Below are 19,414 nucleotides of genomic sequence, written 5' to 3'. Positions count from 1 at the left end.
TGTTAATTGCAGTTTTTTGTTTGTTTCTCTTGAGAATGTTTCCTAGTCTAGAAATGCCAGAAATCGTGGAGAAATGAATGTGTACCTTTTAAAAATAGTCTCAAAGCTTTAACCTGTCAAAATATGAAATACTCTGTGATTTTGTTGTTGAACAGTTTTGTTTTTTTTTTAAGTGCTTGTCTATCACTCAACCACCCAATTGGTGTTTTTTTCTTATCCTTTCTTTTCTGGTCATTTGCTAGGATGATTTTTTAAATCCATTTGCTTTTTTAACAGCCTGTCATGCTCTCCCATGCCACATTTCTTCCCCGAGGCTATGTGCTTAGCCAATAAAGTTGGGTCTTCCTAAAGACTTGGATTAGAAATTAAAATTTCGGTAGGCAAGCAGCTAGTTACACCTCCATCCAACCAGGAGCCTCGTCCCTGAGGTTCTTTCCCAGGACCTTTCTCCCAAGGGACTTTCATTGCATGGGTAAGGCTCACCTAACAAAACAACACAAGTCCGTCTTCAGGCTTGCTAATTTACTAAAAGAAAGGAAAATGCAATTAAGAGAAAAATCACCAGGTCAGAAAATCTGTTCTCAGCAGAGACTCCACCAGAGTGATCTGGAATTCTAGTCATAGGCCAGAAACCTCAAGTTCTTGGTGGTTGCAATAATTCATAGGAGTGTTGCCCTCTTAAGATCTACTCAGTAGATGTTTGGAAGTGCTTTGCTTAACCTAGAAAACCAATGCTTACAGTTAAATTGAGATACATTTAATGTCCGTTCCACTATGAAATTTGTTCATTGGCAAATGATTTTCAAAAGTAACACTAGAGTGATGTTTAATTATCGGTGTTCAGGTTGAACTAGTACAAAAAATACCTGTCTTGGAATCCAGTGGCTTTTAAATACTGTGGCTATTGTTTGCTTTTATTCTGATATAAGTAATATTCTGGCATCAAATTGTCTTAAATGAATATGTGAGAGATGGAATTGAGTTCAGTACTAATAACATTTTTTAAACCACTGAACATAATGATATAATCACATCTAGACAATGGGTTTCTGTCATGCTGAAAACATCACTTTTCTGGCCTACAGTTCTAAATTGGACTCATTAGCTCAGAAGCTCTGAAATGCTCCCATATTTCCCTGCCTCTAATAAATGAATGTCACACTCACATTTGTATAATAATAACTTAATGCCCATAGAGCTTTTAAATTTTCAAAGTACTTTCACATCTATTATCTCATTTGAGTACAAACGAAGTATCCTACACAATTGCTCATGTGCACATAGCATGTGGCTGATCAGCTTTTCAGTCCGAGTTCTGTAGTGAGTGAAAATAAAGTGAAACTATGGAAAGCCAATCAGAAGGGGGATAAATATTTCCAGTATTTAGGGCCTACTCGCCATCTTTAGAAATGTTCTCAAGTGATATTTATTTAGAAGTCAGAATACTCTGAAAATGAATAATAAAAGAGAGTAATGGGGCTAATCAAGTTAAGGGACCACAGTCTCCAAAGTTACTAAGAAACAAGAAATTCCCAATGTGAAACTTCCTACCATTTATAGAAGGCCTTCATTTACAGAAAATACTTATGGAAAAATGAAATGATGCTTCTAGTTTCACAAAAATAAAAAGGACTCCTAAATAGTAAAAGAAATACATATCTTTGAACAAATTTTAGCTTGATATTAATGAGGAAAATCCATACTGTAGAAGTCGTTAAGGCTCTCATCTAAATAAAAATACCAGTATTTGGGGGCAGTTACCTTATCTGATGCACACAAACCTGAGAAACAGGCATTATCCACATTTTGAAGACAAGGAAACTGAGAAACCACATGACTTGTGTGGTCTGGGTCACATAGCCAGAAAGAAACTGAATCAGAACTCACCTAGGGCGTTATGTAAGGCACTGCAAAGGCTTGGTCTGAATTGCTCCTAAATCAGTACTGTTGATACCGTTGAAATGCCAGTGTTTCTTGATCCAAACAGTATCACTTAATAAGTATGACTAGACCAATTACTTCTTTATTTGAAAGCATTTAACATACTAGTTCTACAAATGTTCATTCTTTTGATATTGTTAAAAGAAGAGAAATGGAAAGGGAGTCAGATAGAAGCCCCTCCACAGCCAAATCCGTGCCTGGGATTCCATGTGCTTTATCTTATCTGATCCTCACAATGTCCCTCCTGTACTCTAGGAACCCTGGGTGGGTAAGAGCTGTGCCTCATGGCTTGAGTCAGCACTCAAGCTCTGTCTGCCTGACTGTATCCTGGTTGTTCTATGGCTCTTGATACCTTGTGGTATCTGTTTTAAATGATATAAGTATTTTTTTAAGTTTATTTATTTTTAGAGAGACAGAGACAGTGTAAGTGGGATAGGGGCAAAGAGAGATGAGAATCCCAAGCTGCCAGCGCAAAGCCCAGTGCAGACCTCGAACTCATGAAACCACAAGATCATGCATGACCTGAGCCGAAACCATGAGTCAGACACTTATCTGACTGATATAAGCCCCTGAATGGTATAAATATTTTTAAATGACATAAAACATTTTCATAACAGTTCAACAAATACAAACTTATATGCTGTAATAGATTATACTTATGTGGGTATAGCAAGAAGAATGACGATAAAATCACTAGTAGTTTAGTGGAAACTTACTGAATCAGGTTTTAATGAATCATCATAAAACCCTTTAATGCAAAACTATAATGGTTATTTGTTGAGCCTTTTGGTGGAGACCCTCTCTGCACAGCTTGGTAGAACTCTGCCCTGTACACATGTTTGTGAAAGCTTTGTATGTGGGTGGGGTTTACTGTGCATACAGAGAGGTCCTTGTTTGTGGTTTCTCCAAACAGTAGATGCTGTTTCGTTAGTGGCTTCTTCATTTGGAGTTCTGATTTGGTTTCTTTCTGGCTGTGTGACCTGTACCAAGTCATGTGGTTTCTCTGAACATCAGTTTTCTTTAAAATGTGGATAAATCCTGCCTCTGGGATTTGTGTGTATCAGATAAGATAAGTTATGTGAAAGCATATTTGTATGTATCAGGTAAGAAATTTATGTGTAAATACATAGATGATATGACTCTCAATTCAGATGTATCACCCGTGGGTCCCTGGTTCATCAAAGGGCCAGTTAATACCAAAGATATCAGAAAGGTAAATGCTCACTCAGATGGTTGTAGCATTCTATAAAGGCCATCTTTTTGTTCTAGTATTATCCATGCTTAGAATATATAATATACAATGGAATTGGAATTTTCCTCTTTATTATTTTAATTATATAAATATGAAGGCTCCCAAGAAGTGTCTTATGATGGAGAAGGGATCTGTGTAGTGATCACAAAGCCAGGAGAAGCAGAAGATAGATGGAATAATTCTCTACAAATTCAGGTTACAAAAGTAGGTAGCACTCCTTAATCCCCATCACCTGTTTAACCCATTCCCTCACCCACCCCCCCTTGTGATGAGCACTGGGTGTTGTATAGAAGTGTTGAATCACTATATTGTACACCTGACACTAATATGTGAACTAGCTGGAATTTAAGTAAAAACTTGAAAAGAAAGTATGTAGCAAAGAATATCTTACAGTAATGGCATGTTATTATTATTTTACCATGGTGAGGTAAAAACATTAAGTGACAAAGAGGGGATTATTTTTCTCTTAAATGAAATTTACAACTTGCTTGAAATGTACAGTACACAAAATTAGCTAGAGAGGCATGAATATCTCAAAAAGCCATGAGGCAAATGCTTAGCCATCTTTGGGAAAGAAGGAAGATGGTAATTGATTCTATCATACTTTTCCCTGGGAGAGAAAGTCTATTGTTTCTAGAAATACTGCCCACTGCTCTGGCATTATGGGAATTTACAGAATCAGCCTTTAGAAAATAGCACAACTATGTTAAAGGAATAACATTTTACAGAGTGATTTTTCCCTAAAACTAACAAGTTTTCTTATTACTGTGTTAACATCAGATTTTTTTTTAATGCCCATAGGTTAATGGCTAGTTTTTAATTTAGATTCTTATCACCTAGCCGCTACTCAGAAAGGTTCAGCCTGTCCATGACTTCAGAATTTTCTTCCATGAAGGTCTAAAGAGCAACTCCTGATACTGCACAGACAGATAACATATAACCAAAAAAAGAAGGTGAAGAATAAACTCGGTAGGCTCTTCCATCAGGAGCTTCCGACTTGACAGCTTGTTGAGTTGACAAGCTGACATACCAGCTTCAGAGATAACTTGGGATGTTGATGATATCTGTGCCCTGTTTCAAGCCAGGAATTCGAGACCACCAGCCATCTATTCCCAAAGGCATCACACCAAGCAAAAGTGGAAAACATTGCTTTCATAATTGGAATTTAAACCTGATGTGTGCACCCTTTGTTTATTAACGTGGACAGCTAATTGTCTCTTCTCAAAATATATACTGCTCTCCCTGTCACAACTTTGGGGTTAGAAATTCCAATGTGCTTAGTGTCTTTTGGGAAATACTGAAGTGTTACCGTCTATCCTATACCTCAATTTAAAAAAAAATAATGGGAAGAAGTGGGAAAAGCACTCAGATGGGTTTGTTTTCAGATTTTGGTACTCATCTTACAAGTCTGGATTCTTTCATTCTCTGTCAAGTCCATCAGTGAGGCAAATTAGACGACCAGGAATTTGTTCTGACAGACTCCAGTCAGACCTAAATAGCTCCGTTCATTTTGCTAGAGAAGCTTTGATGCCTCCACCTTCCCTCCATGTCCTGGTCCTTAACCAAAGGGAACGTTCCCAATTAAAAACAGACTATGGATTTTTTTTTTAAGAGAAAGATCGGTATAAAAGATCCTATTTTCAACTGAATAAATAAGAAATCTGACAATATATAAAAACCCTATTTCAGTGGAATTGACCTCGTGATATTTAGTGGTGCCTTAGGCTTGCTAACAGGGAGCAGCTTATTCACAAAGAGCCACACCAGGCTATTTTTCCACTTGTTAAATCTTTGGAATGTTTCTCATTATATTCAGTCCAGTTCTTGGGTCCACAGGTCAGAGTTTTGGCTTTTCTGATCTGACCTTGATAAATTTTCAAGGGTAGGAGAATCTTCTTATTCTCCCTCTCCCTCTTCCTTTTCTTTTTCCAATGTAAAAAAAAAAAAAAACGAAGACAAAATTTTTTAGAAATCTGGCTGATTATGCGGTCCTGTCTCAGTTAATTCCATTTGTATATGACTAAAGTAAAATTCCAGTAGGGACTCTTCTATGTACGTGCAACTAACAAAAATCCAACTCAAGGTGTCTTCAGTTAAAAAGGGCATGTGTTTGAATTATTTCACTGCCAAGTCCAAGTAGACCTGGGTCCAGATGCTCATATGATGTCTTGCTCTTTGGCTTTTCGTGTCTCAGCTCTGCTTCCTCTGGATTGGCTCTTTTCCCAAACAGTCTTTCTCTGTATGAGGGAGTTTCAAATCCAATTCCTGTTCAACTGGAAACTATGAGAAAGAGGGCTTATCTTTCCAAGAGTTCCCCCCAAAGTCCCGTCATTGGGTCCCATTTGTTCAGATCAGCCTGTTTTGGATCACTTATCTGTCCAAAGCTAATCACAGAAGAAGGTGTGTGTGTGTGTGTGTGTGCGCGCGCGCGCGCGCGTGTGTGTGTGTGTGTGTGTGTGTGTGTGTGAGAGGGAGAGAGAGAGAGAGAGAGAGAGAGAGAGAGCTTGCCTGGAGTTAGCTCCACATGCACCACACAGATTGAGGGGTGGAAAAGGAGCCCCCTCCCATGGACAGAGTGCCATGACCAGAAATGGGAATGTCTTCTATGCAGGCAGAAATATCAGTAGTAGGCACCTGAATAAACCCATTTTGACATTCTGAGAACGTCTGGCAGAAAAATTGTTTTATTACATAAGTATTGATTTCAGTGTTTCATACTAAACTTGATGAGATTTTTTTAAATTTTTTTTAACATTTATTTATTTTTGAGACAGAGAGCATGAACAGGGGAGGGTCAGAGAAAGAGGGAGACACAGATCTGAAACAGGCTCCAGGCTCTAAGCTGTCAGCACAGAGCCCGACGTGGGGCTCGAACCCATGGACCGCGAGATCATGACCTGAGCCGAAGTCGGACGCTTAACCGACTGAGCCACCCAGTCGCCCCCGATGAGATTTTTAAAATACCAGATTTGGGGTTGCCTGGCTGGCTCAGTCAGTGGAGCATATGACTCTTTTTTTTTTTTCAGTGTTTATTTATTTTTGAGAGAGAGACAGAGAGAGAATGAGCAAGGGAAAGGCAGAGAGAGAGAGGAAGACCGAGGATCTGAAGCAGGCTCTGTGCTGATAGAAAGCCTGATGCAGGGCTTGAACTCATGAACCGTGAGATCATGACCTGACCTGAAGTCAGATGTCCAAACGAGTGAGCCACCCAGGCACCCAGAGCATGCAACTCTTGGTATCAGGATTGTGAGTTTGAGCCCCACATTGGGTGTAGGGATTTCAAAATAAAATCTTTAGGGGAGGCTGAGTGGCTCTGTCAGTTAAGTGTCTGACTTCAGCTCGTCATGATCTCACAGTTCATGAGTTCAAGCCCCACATCAGACTCTGTGCTGACAGCTCAGAGCCTGGAGCCTGCTTCAGATTCTCTGTCTCTTCTCTCTCTGCCCCCCTTCTCTCTCTCTCTCTCTCTCTCTCTCTCTCAAAAATAAGTAAATGTTAAAAAATAAAATAAATATATAAAAATAAAATCTTTAAATAAACAAATTGGATTTGAAGTCATGAGATCAGGGTTAAAAATCCCATCTCTGTTATCTATTACTTCTGTAACCCTGAACAAGCCTCTTAGCCCTTCAAAGTCTTAGTTTTCTCTTCCTAAAATGAAATTAATGCCCATCTCACATTATTGTTGTGAGACATATAAATAAAGTGGCAGCTGTCAAAGTATTTTATAAACTCTAAAGCTATATGTTGGGGTGGTTTTATTAGAAAGTATCATTATTTTGAGATAACTTCTACACTATGCTTTTTCAAAACAACTGGGAATAAATGCACTGTAGAGTAAAGGTCATAATATTTAACTGAGTTTTACAAAACTATTTCTATTTTCCAACTGCTAAGCCCAAACTGATACCCCTCCAATGATATGGAAACAACAGTGCTTAGTTCGAACAAGAAGTTCCGTCTATGTTATAACCCAGTTATTATTGGATCCCTTTGGAAAGGATTTATGGATGATATCCCTATTTAAATACCTTTAAATACGTTATGAGTTAGCATATATTAAAATCTATCATTAGATTTTATATTTTAAAAAATTATTTTTCTTTTATAATGAAGTGTATGTTGACTGTATAACAGCAAGCCTGACTCTTCTTTCACCATTTTAAAATTCACTATAATAAGCACTCTGTAAATACTTGTTGCCAGGTTAATTTACACAAAGTTATAGGCACCACAAAGCCGCAGGTTTCTAGGACTCCAGATTAGACACATATTGGGATAGCTTCAAATCTTTTAGAGAGACTGTGTGGAACAGTAGCATGCCTCCTGCCTAGCTTAGATCTGGTAGTTAGCTCATCACTACTATCGTCAGAGGCAGTACCAATTAATACAACTTATAATGAGGAGACTGAGGCATGGAGAGCTTATGTTGCTTACCCAAGGCTTCATAGATTGTAAGAAGTACCGGTAGGATTTGGACCCAGTCAGGCTTCACAACCTGTGCTTTAACCACTGTGTTGATTAACACCCTGTGCCGTCTTTAACCAAACTGAGTACCAGCAGACATAACACATTCCAAAGTTCTAGAACCCCAAATGGCTCTAGTCCAATATTTTGAATCCTTGACAAATTCTGTTAATAATATTTAATGTTTTATATAAATGCAAGGTTAGTAGAGAACTGAACCTCTAAGGGAGCATGGATAAACTTTGTAAAGAAAATCCTTCACTCTTGACATACATTCTTTACAAATCAGGAGTAGCAAACAGTTGCTTCATGTAAACAGTTATAAAATGACATGACCCCTTTTTTCTCTTTTTAATATTTGTATATTTATTTTGAGAGAGAGAGAGAGAGACCCATGTGCAAGCAGGGGAGAGGCAGAGAGAGAGAGGGAGAGAGAGAATCCCAGGAGGCTCCATGCTGTTAACACTGATCCTGACACAGGATCATGAGATCCTGAGATCATGACCTGAGCTGAAATCAAGAGTCAGACACTAAACCAACTGAACCACATGATGCTCTGACATGATAGGGTCTCTAATGAGGTTTGAATGCAGCATCACAAAAATTTGAAGTAACTTGTGTTAATGGCTAGAAGATTCTTCTGTACTTCTGTTAAAGAAAAACAGAGAAACTTAGAACGGGAAGGGGCCAGAAAATGTATCTAGTCTTATAACTTACTACAGCACCCCTCCTAATACATCCTTAATAGACAGCCACAAGTTTCTGCTTAAATTTGTCACTGGAAAGGTGGCCCCCACTTTGTGAAACAGCCCTATCAGCATCGTAAAATTTCTAACTGGTAGAACTTTTGCCTTATGTTGAATTGAAATAAGCCTTCCTAAAACTACTACATAGTTAGTGCTATCTTCAGAAAACATGAAGGATAAATCTGCTCCCTCTTGCTGAGAATAGCTAAGACTATAGACAATTTGATGTTTTCCCCTTACTCTATTAATCATATCTAGCGCCTTGCCAATATCATTCTGATAGTGGGATATGGGCCTCACAGCATCCTGATTCCCCAGCTCTGGGCACATCTGCTTCCTTGATGTTCATGCTCGACAACATTAACATATCATTAACTCCTACTGAGCTTTCCTTCATGAAAATTTCCCAGCCTTTACCAATGGCCACGAGCTGAGCCGTGCCTCTTTTCTCAGCCCTCAGTGGTGGTGGTGGTGATGGTATGTGTGTAACCTTAATGCAGGATTTTACATTTACATTACTCCTTTCCAGCAAAAACAGTTTTATCAAGTTGTTTATCCAATAGTCCTAGAGTATCAATGTTTTGTAAAGCTTGGTCAACACTCAGTGTGTCAGTGATCCTTCCCAAGTTTGTAACGTGCTAATTTAAAAACCTTACCTCGAAAAAGTATGCCTTTCAAGTAATTTCTCCAATGTGTTGATTTCAGTGTTGAACAGGCAGAACTGAAGAAAAAAAAGAAAAAAAGAAAAAAATGATGCCCTCTTGGATGGGCATCATTTAAGATAATCATTCAACTAGACCTCGTTTGTCCATATTTCACATAAGGATAATATGAGGAGATAGTGGGGTCTCAACGTTGGTGAATGAATGGATTTATCCAATACATCTTTGTTACCAGATGCAAGAAGCAGTGTTGAGCATCTAGTTAATAAACGGGTTTAAATAAAGAAAATGACAGTGTCAGTTTACAAGAAAGGAGCATAATGTATAAAAAGATGTTACAGGCAAAGAACAGTATTACTCTGCAAAATCCAGTTCCTTTGCAGCATTTCCTGTTATGATAAAAAAGCTGATCGCTGCTTTTCTGAATGAGTTATTAATATTTCTGGTTTTTAGGTGTTTAGTTGTTCTGAAAAATGTATCAGTAATGGTGACATCCAAAGTCTGAGGCAGAACAAATAGCCCATATTGCAATAAGCAGCATGATCCCACTTGACTTAAATTCCCTACAATATCCAGAGAAACTGGGACAATAAGATCTGGACTGTGCAATGTTCCTTTTTTCTTGCCCTGCTTTATTTTTTTTTTTTGAAGAGATATCATAAATAATTGTGTATTGTCATTTAGGGCTACAACCGTCATATTAGGGAATGCGGGTTATACATTATCTCTACAAATGAATAACAGAAATCATAAAGCCTATAGTTCTCTCCTACTCTGGTAGCTGAGGGCTGATTTTATGTGCTGTCAGTAGCAGAATCAGTTAACAAGGAAGGAAGGGAGGGAGAAAGGAAGGTAGGAGGGGAGGGAAAGAGAGAAACCTGTAAATTTGGGCAAGCAATAGGAATTTATCATCGGAATCTCTATCGTACCAATGGACTTTTGATGGGACCAAAAATGGTATTTAGTCCTTCCCACTTTTGCTACATGGATTAATGCTGACACCAGCAATAGTGGGTCTCACACCGAGAACAACTGTTGGCCTGACTTTTCACTTCCAGCAGGTGATCTGTCCAAGAATTTCCCTGTGGACACAGGGGAAGGTCACGGTCATGAAGGTTTGATAGGACTGCTCTTCAGAAAGGTGGAGAAATGACAGGAAGCAGGATTTTCTCGAGTCCAGAGTCCCCTGCAAATGAAACAGTCCATCTGAAAACTTTTAGAACAAGCGTTGGTGGCAAATAAATAGCAAAACAAAACAAAAAAACTTGAACTTGAGACATTCAAGTATAATTGAAAAAGAAGAATCACATACAGTTGAGGGCCATGTGCATGGGGCAGAGGAGCACCTTTTCTGTATCAACAGCAGAGGGACAGAAGTGATCCGAGGCTGCCTCACGGCCTCTGGACAACTCTGGAGAGACAGAGGGTTCCAGTTTTCTGATTTCCAGGCAGCGTTCCGTTAGTGCCCCTGGAGGAAGGGGCTGCAGGGCTGTCACTGCTGGAAGAAAAGACAGAGGTGTTTGGTGCATTAATCCTTGCCTGAACTGAGTCCCTTTGACTCCGTCTTTTGATGGATCTCTTTTTAGTCTCTGCTCAAGGAGCCGCCAAGTCCGCTGGCTGTTGCCCGAGCCTTCCTTTGTTAGGGTGCCCTTTTTTCTTTTGCCTTTGAAGCTGTTTTATTCAGTCTTCAAGTTTGTTTTTGTTTTATTTTAGAAGTGCTGGCATCCAAGAGAAGGAATGGGCTTCATTATACCTTTAGCTTTCACCCTGAACCTTTCTTATTTCTTGTTGGATTCTTTCTGGTCAATTTCTGAACAACCCGAAGTGTGAAAGAATTATGACAAAAGTAAGGGAGAAACCGAGAAAAAAATGATTTTTTTTTCAGGGCTAGAACAAGGCAGGAAATTTCATCTCTGGTAGAATCTGACCAGAGGGCTCTATTCACACACTTTTTTTTTTTTATTATTATTAAACTAACTACACAGTGTTGGCAGGTTTTCAGAGCCTAATTGGTGTTGGTGGGTAGATGGAGCTACTGTCAGCTTGCTCCATTCCAATACCCACCATCAGCCTCTGAATCCCAGTTTACTACGGGTCCTGACAGTGGAAAAGGGATTGTGTCTGTAACAGTCTGCATTCCATAAACAGTGACAAAAAGCAGAACCGTTTCCTACTTACTTTGTGACCCATGCCTTGCGCTCAGAAGATGCAGTAGCTATCCTGGAATGATGTCAGGGTGCCAGGGAGACAGATTCCTATGCTGTAAACTTTTTTTAAACGTTCAACTTCCGCTTGAAAGAATAATCTGTTTACAGTGTGGGAAACATAGACTTAATTTGGATGTAATATGCCAGATGCTCAGGGAAGTCTTCTCTGAGAAGGTGACATTGGAGTAGAGCCTGCGGGAGATAAGGGAGCTAGTCCCACAGTAGCTGGAGGAAGAACATCTCAGGCAGAAGGGGAGACACATTCAAAGGCTTGAAGCAGGAGTGTGCTTTGCTGTCCAGAACCAGCAAGAAGAATAGTAGGAGCGGAGGGTGGACAGATGAAGCGGAGATGGGTGGCAGAGGACAGAGATGCTTGCAGGCCATCGTTAGGACTCTGGATTTTCCTGAGTTAAATGGAGCAGAGCAGCACAATGCAGCTTTCATTTCAAACGGGTCATGGTGGCTGTTGTATTGAGAGTAAGCACTAAGGAGGCAAGGGTGAAAGCAATGAGACCAGTTTGCAAGCTCATGGAATAATCCAAGTGAGAAAAGGTAGTGGCTTGGATCAGGCAGTGATAGGATGAAAAGGCTGTAGAAGTGGATTCAACAGGATTTGCTCCTGGATGGGAAATGTGAGCAAAAGGATGATTCCCACTGGAAGAAGGGATTTGCCATTTGCTAAGACAAGAAGGCTTAAAAAAGAAGGTGAGGTAAGCAGGAGCTTGTTTGGACATTTAAGGTTAAGATGCCTATTAATCATCAAAGTAGAGGTGCCAAGAAGGCAACTGGGTGTCTGAGTCTGGAGCTCAGGAGAAAGGTGGACTCAAGTGAGGACAGAAAAAGGGAACATGGAGACGGCATAGGCACCTCTTGGGGTGTTGTGGTTCTTAAAGAAGAGCAGAAATTGAGTAGGTGATCAAGGGAAGGAGTCTGTTGGCTTTTAGTAGAAGATGTTATAGCACTGTTTGAGAATGCTCCGGTAAAGAGGGGGGAAATAGATGAGGAGGAAGAGAGAATATACTATAAACTACTGGATTGCTACCAGTTGAGCAGAAAAGAAGTCCACCTTTAGGAAGAAAACCTTGAAGAGAGAGAATACGCTTTCCATTTTGTCAGTAGATTTGAATGCAAGTGTGTTGTATTTTCTGAACTGAATTCCTGGTAACCTGAGATACAGGACGGTGACAAGAATGAGTGAGCTGTGTGTTGTATTTTAAGAAGACATTTCCAGAGTGAGGAGAGAGGTCTACACTAATGATAAAATTATATACCTTCACTTCATCAAGGAAATCAACATTAAATTATTAATTATATCTCAGTTATAAGACTACTACACACCTTTCCTTAATCCCCATTTATTTGGATATCATGGTAATTCAGGTTCAGATAAGCTAAGTTAGCCTGAGAAATAAGCAAATGAACTTGCAGAGGGATGTTTAATGTCCTTTTATAGAATTGTATAAGCTGGCCTTTAACATAGAGGTGTACTAATTACAAATGTTCCTTCTGTCTTCAACGAAGTGAGCAGCCCTTTGTCAGCTTTTATCAGGAAAGATGAGAAGTGTTCTAATAAAAAGTCTGCAAGGTTAATTTCTGGTGCCTTTTACCAGAAATACGTCAGCAGTGACGTCGTTGACGGAAGGCACAAGTGTCAACAACAAAGCGGACCAATTACAAATGATGACGAACAGCAGTAATTAATGTTCCTGTAGTGCTTTACTATTTGCCAAGAAACTTTTGAACACATTCTATGATTCCACTGATTCAGTAAATACATTTGACGGCCTTCTACTTTCCAGGTCCTAGAAATTTAGCTGTGAAAAAGTTCCGTCTCTCATGAAGCTTAACGAATTACAGAACAACCTGATGAAATAAGTGGGTCAAATACTATTATTGTTCTTCACAGATGAAGACATTCTAACGCTTAATCGAAGCTTAGATTTAAGTTACTACTATTCTAGGAATTTGGACCCTAGATGAAATCTTATCACCAGTATTTTCTTTCTCAGAATTGTTCAAAACTCAGCACTTCAGTACAAGTTGTACCCCGAAATATTATCTTCATCAATGTAGTGAAATTCTGTGGTGGAAACTCTTTTGCATTTAAAAAAAATCATTCTGGCACTCAGTCTAATAACCATTGTGTCTAGAAGAAGAGCCATTTTATATTATGAAGACACCAGTTACAGCTGATCCCCCTGAAGTAACTGCTCTTTGAGCCTGATGAATTATTTATTGCCAACAGAATTACTGCGGTATCTGAAATTATCAGCTTTTTCTTCAACAACCTCCATAACTAAAACTCAATTAACTGCATCTACTTTCAACTCTTTTTTAAAAGTCTGACTTTTTACCATTTGCATTGAGTCAATTAATTGTTGGAAATTATAGAAGTTCTATTTTTTCTAAGTTTAAGACATAGCTTATACATGAAAATAGTTATTGTAACGTCTTTAAAATGTATATAAACCATATACAAAGCCTCTTCAGTGTATGTGACTAGAGGTAGGTTTTTTTTCTTCATTGAAAAAAATTTTATATGGATTTCTAAAAATAAAATAAGTGATGCATGAGGTGGTCTCTTCCCTCCTTAACTGTGGTAACTTTCTGGGACTGTTGGAAGATAATATTCGTGTAACAAGATGTTAAGTGGCAATTTCATGTAGGTACTAAGTACCAAACATTCTCAAGAGAAAGCTGCTGAGAATGGAGCCAGATACTTTGTTCAGGATTGACCAAGAGGTAATGAGTCCTGCCCTGCCCAGTCAGCTACCTGTCTGCACAGGCAGAAGATTGGTGTTGGGAAGGGCTGAGAACTGTCTGAGCCATTGAGGAGAGCATGTGGCAGAGGAGAGAGGTGTCCCCGTGCCCTCTAAGCCTAGTGAGAAGAGCTCTAAGAGGAAGGTCTATCCAGAGTGGGGGAACCTACCAGAAGGGGAAACTGGCATCTCTTTCCACAGTTGGAATTCTGACAAGCAGATACACCAGCCTGAGCTGAAGAAGAGGGAACTGGAGGGACATCTCCTGGCAGAGAGGGGAGTGGTCACAGAGCAAGCCCGTCCTGAGGAGGTTGGGTTATACCCTGTCCCCTGTGTCCCATCCAAGGGGCCAGCATGGACGCTAGGAGGGCTGAGCAGAGGTTAGAGGAAGTCAAGCTGGGGACGTATTTCTCACATCAGGAACTGTGCAGTGGGGACCCACTCCCCTTCCTCAGCAGAGCCCTCCAAAGATCTCACAGGGGTATACAGCAGAACCTGTGTGGGGGTGGGGCAGGGTGGGTGCACCAGCTACACAAGGATGCTGGAAGCCGCGTTAGTGTCACCTGGAGAAGCAGTGCAGCCGACGGAGAATCTAGCCATAGCCAGATAAGAAAAGAGGCCCTTGTCCTTGTCCTGTGCTCTCCTCCCCAACAAAGGGCATGAAGGAGGTAGAGCTTGGGTCCTGGGTTTCCAGGATTGACCATTCCACCCCACTCCTCCCTGCTCCTACAGGAAGAACAAAGGAGAAGAGGACCAAGTACAAATCAAATCTCTTTTAGCCACCATGGGTTTTTTAAGCCTCAAGACTGGCCTGTGGTAAGGGAAGGCAAAGTTCGAATCAGATGATACTGGAGTTGCATACAAAATGGATTCTTAGTGACTCACAGTGACCAGGAAGTTAGGAGATCTGCCCAAAATGTCAAGTGGCCTGATGCCCATCAGGGAGGGGAGACTGGGCTGGCCCATTTGGGAATAAGGATTGGAAAACAATAAAACATTCAGGTTATTTGAACTCCAATGGAGTTGAGACTCTTCGTTGAACTGGTTACGTTTACAGACACTTGTTCCAGGATCAGTAAAACAATACATATCTCCATATAACTGGAGACTCCCTTTGCCTTCCTTGGCTTCCTGTGAAGTCAGTACCAAGCTGGCACTCCTTCCCAGCCATCCCCACAGGCTGACTTGTGACCTGAGCAAGCCACTTACCCTCTCTGAATGTCAGTTCAGCGCCTTCATCTGGCAGATGACAAGCGGTCCCTGGGTTACTTCTAGCACTAAAAGTCTCTGAAAGTTGTAAAAGAATTAGCTCAGAACTGTGGATGATAGTACTGAAAAGGTCAAGGATATCCTAGAAGTATGTTTTATGCCAGTTAAGATGGCAGTCCCACCAAAGCATGGAGTTAGTATATTTAAATCAGATGGCAGCTATTGTAGATGAGGCTGGGAGGTTAATGGGCAACACAGCTTGCTAGAGTTTTAATTTTTGAAAGGTAGGAAGAGGAAGATCCCCTGTGGAGGAAATAGCATGGAGTTTAGAGAGGGAGCTGAGAGTAGCAAACCTGGTTAAACCACTTAAAGTGGGAGGTGGTTGAAGTTGCCTTTGGTCAGGCCCCCAGGGATCTTACTTCCTTAAGGAAATGCCAGTTACCTAACAATCCGTCCCCAGCAAGTCATCCAGATGACAGAAGGGATGGAAAGCAAAGATGTTTGTGTGTGGGTGGGACATGCCACTGTAACTGGACAGAGAGATGTTAAATTTCTGGTGAGCATTTTTGGGAGGGTGGAGGTAGGGAAGACATTTAGCCAGGGATAAGTTTCTTTTCCATAATTCATTTGCTGATGTGATTGTTCTTTGCCGGGCTTCTAAACCATATTGTGGTTATGTTCTTATCTCCTTCCTGCATGATCTTTGTACGGCCTGCTTGTGAATTCTGGGGATGTTCACAGTGCTTACTGAGTAAGTTTAGGCATGCTGCCATTTTCTGTGATTCAATTTCAGGGTGTCTTTTAGAATGATGGAATTCAGGAAAAGAACTCTATAAAGATCAAGCCAGGAGTCTCTTTGCTTTATTTGGTGGTTCTGCTGTAATTCCCGGGAGGGGACTTAGTTTGGCATTTGGTTCTAAGCAAACATTATTGCCTTTTAATAATTGTTAATTATTTAATTGTTAATGGTGTGGTGGAGAGTTGAGATCACGGAGCTGACTCATTAGGCTCCCCAGTGCTGTTCACCAAAGCGTCTGCTTCAGTAACAGACACCGGCTTCCTGGCCCCAACCCCTCCCTGCTCTAATCTCCTTCCTGCCTCCCCCACCACACACACTTCCACTGCTGAGTGGCAGACTGATGCTTCTTTCCATGTCAACCGCAGTTTTGCCCTTGAGAACTCCGGAGGGAGAAGGATCTTCTAGGTTTATCAAGTGGAGCAATGACTAAGTCAGGAAAGTCATTTTATTGCATTGTTTGCTTTTGGTCATTGAAGATAAGAAAATAAAAACATTTATTCTGCGTTAAAGGCTTTTTTCCCATCTTGAACTTCATGAAACTATTTATCCTCTGAAATGAATGATGTGAAGAGGGAAGATATTTCCGTTCTCTTTGGCAAATGTAAAACAGTTTGCTTTTTCCAAGATGTGCATTTATTGGTAATCTCCCTTGATATAAAACTAATGCATAAGTGTTTTTTTTCTTACCCACCCCCCCCCCCCTTCAGCCAACCCAAAATGCTTTTAAGCAAAAGAATGACTTGGAAGCCAATTATTAAACCTGGGCATCCTAAAACATTTTTTGAGTTTGTGTGTGCGCGTGCACGTGTGTGTGTGTATGTGCGTGAGTCAGTGTTTAAGAAATGTGATTCTTTGCTTTTTATTATGTTCCTCCTTCCTTTCCTTGATTCTACCATGGTAGCTGCCATGTTCTAAATATTGACAAGATGAGATAGTTTTCTGTTTATATCAGCAGTCGTCTGTCTGTGAGATATGGACGAATCAGAACGCTGGATTTCCTTTCTCAGCCATCCATCAGGTTCATAATGTAAGGTTACAAATGGTTATTTTCTTTCCTGAACTTGCGCTCTGTAATGTGTTGCAAAGTGTTGTCAATAGCTACAGGTACTGTGTCCTGGGCAATGCAGAAAATTCGTGATGTCTAATGACTCCTGAGATCTTGTCTATTATATTTCATTCACTGTGCCTTGTGACTAGTTGACGTGCAAACATTGTCCTAAAATGAGAAACATACTTGGTTTTAAAGTCTGCAGTTAAAATCTGTCCCATGTGAGTTTTGACTTTCATCCCAGGTGTCTGTGTTAATTTGCTTTTACAGGAAGAAGGAAAAGGGTAAATTGATATATATTTATATATATATATACACACACATGTATATATCGGTGTTACTCTTCTTCATCTTGTACTTCCCCATGTCCATGGGCTATTCAACCCATTGTGTCTAACAGTTCTCAAAGGTTCGTGTGCTTTACTTGTGAGAAATATTGGAGTATGATTTGCATGATATTCTGTATACATTTTATGCAAGTGTGGGAGTAGTATAGCCAAGAGCTGCACTGTTACGGCTACAAAGTGGTTCTCAGCCTTTTTCCATTTGACGATTCTGAATTGATCTTTGGAAAGTGTTGAAATCATGACCCATTTTACACTGAGCCACCTAATATTCAAATATTCACATTTTACCTTTGCATACTTTAAAAAAATCACTTTTTGTTTGGAAAGTAGACATTTTCATGTTTGGTCTTTTCTGCTTTGTATTTTAAAATACAATCCTGTTTTCACATCCTGTTGAATAAATTTTTGCCATTGGATAGCCTGCTCTCTGAGCTGTCTGAGAGGTTGAGACATTTGGTTGAGAATCACTAAGCAGAGCTCTCGGGGTGGCATGTGAGGGCCTTTTTAGGGGAGCCACATCAGGCACACCCCTCCTGTGCATGGGACTTCTGGCTCTTGGGATCTTGGGGTCTCTACATTGCCTGGTACTGATGCTTCAGTGAACCAGTGGTCCCTCCCGAACCCGTAAATGCTAACCAGTGCTTTTTTATGTTCAGAAGTGGCCATCTCTGCTCTTTATCATCAAAAGGAACAAATTTAGTATAACCAACTGCATTTGACCAAACTTTATTCCTGAAGATTTTTAAAACAACTGTTGTGGCATCCTCCTTTTATGTGTGTGTGAATGTTTGTAGGAGGCCTTTCTTTACATTCACATCCAAATATATGTATACATATTTATAAGCATAAAGCTCTATGTAACATTCTTCAGAGCCTTAGAGATGACAGAAAATACATGTAATCATGTATAACTTATGAATGTTTGGGTAGCCCATCTCTGATATTTGTCAGAATTATTGAAAGTGAAACCTTAAAATAACAGTTGTCATTTAAAATCATTTTAGTTTTTCATTAAGAGTTCTGAAGAAATAGAGAATGTTTGTTAATATTCAGAACTAAATTTATAAGCAGGTAGGTGGAAACAGTTCCTAGTATAAAAGATTTAAAAGCTTCTATTTAAAAAAATCAATTAAATCCTAATTAAAAAAAATTTTTTTTAAAGAATAATACAAGGCTTGGAAAATACTGTACCTTTCTGTTCATGTTAGGAATCTAAGTGATAATAATCTAAGTCGTAATTATTTACTGACATCCTTAGGAAATTTTTTTATCAAGAAGAGAATGAGGATATCGACAGTGTTTCCCTTTGTATGCACGGAGCATATAGAATATGGAGTTTCTTCAGTTTCCAGTTTGCAGGGAGAAAGCTACACACTATGATATTTTAGCATTTGCCTTATGAATCTGGTGCATATGAACTAAAAGTCATACGGTTTTACCGTCTTTTGAAATAAGGCAAAGTTTAAAAGCTGCGTTTTAGACTCTGCCATCCAATAAAAATCTATCGGTAGACTTCTGTGAGTTTTTTTCTATGGTATATATACTACTTAGTATATATAGATACTAAATTCAGTTAGTGGTTTTATACCTTTCAGCTGGTGGTATGAAAGACATTTAAGTATGGCCTACCTGTCCTTCAAACTCGGCCAGACTATGCACTTTTGGTTCGCAGTTGGTAAATACCCGTTCAACAGAATCAATTTTCCGTTTAAAGCTCTAATCTCAAATTATGTTTTTCCTTTATCTTCAAAGGTTAGTTGAGCTCAAAAGGACACTTAATGATGTTAATTTTCCTTTGTTTTGTTGGTAATATCCTATACATACATACGTACATAGGCACATACATATCAAGTAAATGAGGTTTTAAGCCATGACCAAATACTTGGAATATTAAGATCATTCAATACATGAACATAAAGGAAAGGTGTAAGTATTTTCAGCTCAAAAAAGTAGCCTGAAGACATCTAGTAAGAGTGC

General features: G+C 39.7%; 1 protein-coding gene and 1 long non-coding RNA gene across 15 annotated transcripts in view; one reads left to right on the top strand and one right to left on the bottom strand.

Moving 5' to 3' along the window:
- The window catches only part of ANKS1B (ankyrin repeat and sterile alpha motif domain containing 1B), a 1,063,758-nt gene that overhangs the window by 982,506 nt on the left and 61,838 nt on the right, over window positions 1–19,414 (top strand). For 6 of the 14 annotated variants that reach the window (XM_053226639.1, XM_027071018.2, XM_015070849.3 and 3 more), the window contains one exon: window positions 16,995–17,069. The exons of 5 other annotated variants lie outside the window; for them this stretch is intronic. In XM_053226639.1, coding sequence (XP_053082614.1) covers window positions 16,995–17,069 — 75 coding nt within the window. The remainder of the gene's footprint in view (window positions 1–16,994; window positions 17,070–19,414) is intronic. 3 more of the 14 variants (XM_053226640.1, XM_027071017.2, XM_027071016.2) reach the window with 1 other exon arrangement.
- On the bottom strand, window positions 9,170–14,547 carry LOC128316476 (uncharacterized). The gene is made up of 3 exons (XR_008300437.1): window positions 10,415–14,547; window positions 9,998–10,254; window positions 9,170–9,326 (listed from the first exon to the last, which is right to left on the bottom strand). It is a non-coding gene; the product is annotated as an uncharacterized LOC128316476 (long non-coding RNA).

Source organism: Acinonyx jubatus, chromosome B4 (genome assembly GCF_027475565.1).
Source record: "Acinonyx jubatus isolate Ajub_Pintada_27869175 chromosome B4, VMU_Ajub_asm_v1.0, whole genome shotgun sequence".
Classification (NCBI taxonomy): Eukaryota; Metazoa; Chordata; class Mammalia; order Carnivora; family Felidae; genus Acinonyx; species Acinonyx jubatus.
This window is presented reverse-complemented; position numbering and strand designations above follow the sequence as displayed.